The 4909-nt window shown below is 40.3% G+C and overlaps 1 protein-coding gene across 1 annotated transcript; it reads left to right on the top strand.

The window, feature by feature from the left end:
* Nucleotides 1–308: 308 nt before the first annotated feature.
* LOC113145680 (P2Y purinoceptor 1-like) lies at nt 309–1714 on the top strand. Its single transcript, XM_026332686.2, has one exon. It carries the CDS (start codon nt 390–392, stop codon nt 1353–1355), a length of 966 nt encoding a protein of 321 aa, XP_026188471.1. The 5' UTR covers nt 309–389; the 3' UTR covers nt 1356–1714.
* Nucleotides 1715–4909: the final 3195 nt, after the last annotated feature.

The following is a 4909-nucleotide window of genomic DNA, read 5'->3' as shown; positions in this document are numbered from 1 at the left end:
ACAAACAGTTGCTGCTGCAACAGCTTGAAGATATATTTGAAGTATTCAGATTTAGGCTACTGTAAAATTTTATGTAAAATTAGTTATGGAGTCCTGCACTACAGAACATCTGATGTCTGACACAGAGCTAAACTTCATTCAGTCTCTATTTCTCTATGTTGTCAGAAACCTGCAATTGTCACATGGGCTTAATATGAATTCACTTTTGATTTTATACTTTCAGTTCTCAATCTGGCAAACTGATGCAATTTCCTGCATCCTGGCAGGTTCAAAAACACAGTTCAAGCCTTAAAACAGGAAGCCTTCTCTGAACAGTACCTAGTGTAGTTCTGTATTGTTTGTAGCACACTCAGAGACGAGGAATAGTACTAACGTTTGTTCAGAAGAAAATGAATGCCACATCTTGTCCTCACATCAGCTTTAACTTTACAAAAAGCTTTCTGCCTCCTGTCTACATCTCAGTATTCATCATTGGTGTGGTAGCTAATGGATGGGGACTGAAGTCTGTGCTGTACAACTGGGACAAACTGGGGAATGTCAGTGTTTTTGTTCTCAACCTTGGACTAGCAGATATTTTGTACCTGCTCACACTCCCATTTCTGGTAGTATACTACTATATGAAGAGTAAATGGGTCTTTGGACACACTTTCTGCAAGATAACAAGATTCTGCTTCAACCTGAATTTATATGGCACCATTGGATTCCTAACCTGTATCAGTCTGTACAGGTACCTGGCTATTGTTCATCCAATGAGAGTGAAGGGAAGATTAACTGTTGCTCACTCTGTGGGTATCTCCATCACAGTCTGGGTCTTGGTGAGTGTTCAAAGTCTTCCAGATATGTTTTACCCCAAAATATCAGAAAATAAAAGTCAGCAATGTTTTGATACCACCAGTGAGACCTATCTTGAGAGTTACCTAAAATACAGCCTTGGATGGACACTTACTGGATTTTGCATCCCATTCCTCATCACACTGGGATGCTATGGACATGTGATTGTTGTTCTCTGGAGAAAAAATATCGCAGACAAGGAACTAAAACAAGGGTGCTTGAAGTTGTTGTTCATCTTGATTCTTCTTTTCTCGGTTTGTTACATCCCCTATCATGTCTTCAAGAACCTCAACCTCTGGTCAAGAGTTCTGTTCAAAGATAAGAAATGTCGTGAATGGTCTAATGGCGTCTATATTGCTCATCAGATAAGTCGTGGCCTTGTGTGTCTGAACAGTGCTCTCAACCCTCTGGTTTACCTTCATGGAATTAAAGATATTCTTGCTCAGCTTCGACAACTACTCCAACAAGCCTGTCAAACTGTCATGCGCCTGTTCATCCATCCTAGTGAAGATTCCCTGAAGTAAACTCCTGGGTATGGACGGGTTGTATATACAGTTCATGCCCCAGTTTGCAACCATTGCAGTTCCACCCACAGCACTGACCTAGAAAGACCAGAAGAACCCTGTAACCTAGACAGACAACTGTGAGACAGACTTCAAACCTCTGAAGGCATACCTGTTTTCCTGCCCGGCCTCAAGAGTTCGGACTTTAACAGAAGATTTCTGGTACAAGTGGATGCATCTGCACTTGGCCTAGGAGCGGTTCTGGCCCAAGGAGACCCTTGAGAAGAACATACAATATTAACTGACAGTTGAATTATTGAAGAACTTCTGTTTTTTTGCATGGTATTGTAACATCTTGTGAATAGATTTGGTTTGTTTGTTTTATAAATTATAAACATTAAAATTTTGCTTCTATGGCTAAAATGATACAATACAGTGAACTAAATCTGGATTCCCAAAAGTGTTCAGAAAGAAAGAAAGCATCATCAAGAAAAGATCAACATAGCAAATGTGCACTAGAGCTGTGTTTGAAATCTGTATTTATATACTGCAGTGCATTTACTATCCACCATTTCAAACAAGTGTCAGAATTTTGAGAGGGGAAAACCTTGTACTATACAATTCTGACACCATATTAATCCCCAAACAAAGGCAGTACAATGACATCTAGTGGCCTATAGGGCTTATAGATGCTCTTCAAGAGCAGGGCCAAATCACTGTAGCATCTTACTATTTGAACTGTATTAATTCAATTCAATTCAATTTTATTTGTATAGCGCCAAATCACAATACAAATCATCTCAAGGCACTTTACAAAAACAAAAGACCCAACAAATCCCTTATGAGCAAGCACTTGGCGACAGTGGAAAGGAAAAACTCCCTTTAACGGAAGAAAAAACCTCCAGCAGAACCGGGCTCAGTTTGGGCGGCCATCTGCCTCAACCGGTTGGGGTAAGTGGATAGAGGAGAGAGAAAAGAACAGCAACAATAAACAATAAATAGACACTGCGGGTTGGTGGGTCCAGTAACTGCACATCAGTGATATACAGCTCCAGTACTGGGGACACCTGCAGAAGGTACAGAGAGAGAGAGAGACGGAGAGAGCACAAACTAGGGGAAAGAGTGAGCACAAGGTTAGTGACATTCAGTGGTGGACTATACATGTGAGGGTGGAGGAGAGGAAGAGAGGGGAAGGGAAGGGAGGGTAGGGGTAGGGGAGCTCGGTGCACCAATGGTCCTCGGGCAGTCTAGGCCTATAGCAGCATAACTAAGGGATGGTTCAGGGTTACCTAATTAAGTATGCTGAGTAATTAATAGAGTGCTTCCTAATGAGATAGCCTAAAGGAAGCATGTACAGGGTGAACAGAATCGGTCCTAGCACAGAGCCTTGTGGAACTCCATGACTAACTTTTGTGCATGTGGAAGATTCATCATGGACATGAACAAACTGGAATCTGTCCGATAAATAGGATTGGAACCATTTTGATGCTGTTCTTCTGATACCAGTCACATGCTCCAATCTGTGTAATAAGATGTTGTGGTCAATAGTGTCGAATGCAGCACTAAGGTCTAGCAGGACAAATATAGAAGCAAGTCCATCATCTGAGGCTAAGAGAAGATCATTGTTGACTTTTAACAGTGCTGTTTCTGTACTATGATGTGCTCTAAATCGTGATTGAAAATCTTCAAATAGTTCATTCCTGTGTAAGTGGTCTGATAGCTGCTTAGCAACAGCTTTTTCTAGGATTTTAGAAATAAATGGTAGGTTGGATATTGGTCTATAATTAGCCAAGACTCCTGGATCAAGACTAGGCTTTTTGAGTAAGGGTTTGATTACTGCAGTCTTAAAGGCCCGTGGTACGTAGCCTGATACTAGAGATAAATTTACTAAGTCTAATAAAGATGAGTTAATTAATGGCAGGGTCTCTTTAAGTTCAGTTACGTTTACAATGCTTCTTCCCCTAGATCTTTCTGAATTCACGTCAGCAGTTGCTTCAGGCTTTTAAGACTGCAGTAATCAAACCCTTACTCAAAAGCCTAGTCTTAATCCAGGAGTCTTGGCTAATTATATCCAACCTACATTTTATGTCTAAAATCCTTGAAAAAGCTATTGCTAAGGAGCTATGTGACCACTTAGACAGGAATGAACTATTTAGATTTTCAGTCAGTATTTAGAACACATAAACAGCATTATTAAAAGTCACCAACGATCTTCTCTTAGCCTCACATAATGGACTCATCTCTACTTGTCCAGCTACAGCTTAGTGCAGCATTTGACACTATAAACAACAGCATCTTATTACAGAGACTGGAGCATGTGATTGGGATTAAGGGAACAGCATTAAAGTGGTTCCAATCAGACAGATTCTACAAGGATGTGTGCTAAGACTGATTTTCTTAACCATATACATGCTTCCCTGAGTATGACAGTCAGAGGCATACAATGTGCGAGTAGTGTTTTGCAAGATTTGCAGCCCCCTGTGGTAACAAGAAACTACTGTCTCTATGTGGCCCTGCGATGGACCTGTCCAGGGTGTACCCCTGCCTTTCACCCGAGAGAGAGCTGGGATAGGCTCCAGCAGATCCCCGTGACCCTGGCTTTCAGGAAAAAGCTGGTGTAGAAGAATGGATGAATGGATTAAAGATTTATTGCTCTTGTGATGGGCTGGGTCATGCTTAATTGCCTTTGTTGGCCAAACTTATGGTAGAGTTTGCCCATCAGAGGCACAGTAGGAGGAGGAGGGTTATAGAAAATTAAGTTGTAGACCTACCTTGATGTGAAGGTGACAGTTTGCATTTCCATTTGAATTTTGACACCAAAAGAATGTGGTGACAATGAAAACGCAATCAACTGGCGGCGCTCCTCCACTGGCACATTTGAATAAAGACTGAAAACCCATAGCTTCCATTTAAAATTTTAACCAATGATTCATAATTAAATAGTATTGAATTGTTGCTCTGCACAATAAATTCTGCATTTCCAAATTGCATGTTCAAATTGTACATTGAATTACCAATTGAAAAATTAACTGCAAATGAAATGAAGAGGCCAAAAAAAAAACAACAACAAAAACTTCCGCACTGCATAACATACAAAATTTTGTGCAGGTCCATCTAGTAGATGTTATTACTAAATCTATGATTCATATTTATATTATGATTGTCCAGAAAGGTTTTGCAAGTGTTTTGCCACAAGAGGGAGACTCTTACCATCTCATTTGTGTGAATCATGAGGTTTCTGTATTACCCACAGTAACAGTTTGCTCCCCATGGTTATTATCATGCCTGTGGACTTCGCATACTAAAACTACATCGCATTAACCAGCCTCATGATAATACTAACTGAAACATCAAGTCCCAAAAAGATGTTTTGTCTTGTCACCAGCATATAGAACAGTTGTTGTACAAATTTTCAGGGCATGTGGACATTCATACATGGTCAACAAAGAGAAATCATATTGTTGTTCAAATAATAGCAATAAGCATAATGAGCAATCAAATGGAGAAAGTTTACATGCAGGTGTGGCATGCAGGAAGTCTTAACAGGAAATCGTGTTTTGACAAAACTAGTCGGT

This window comes from Mastacembelus armatus, chromosome 7 (genome assembly GCF_900324485.2).
Source record: "Mastacembelus armatus chromosome 7, fMasArm1.2, whole genome shotgun sequence".
NCBI lineage: Eukaryota > Metazoa > Chordata > Actinopteri > Synbranchiformes > Mastacembelidae > Mastacembelus > Mastacembelus armatus.
This window is presented reverse-complemented; position numbering and strand designations above follow the sequence as displayed.

Bases quoted from the DNA above. Each gene is read 5' to 3' on its own strand.
- LOC113145680 (XM_026332686.2), top strand. From the start codon at position 390: ATGAATGCCACATCTTGTCCTCACATCAGCTTTAACTTTACAAAAAGC.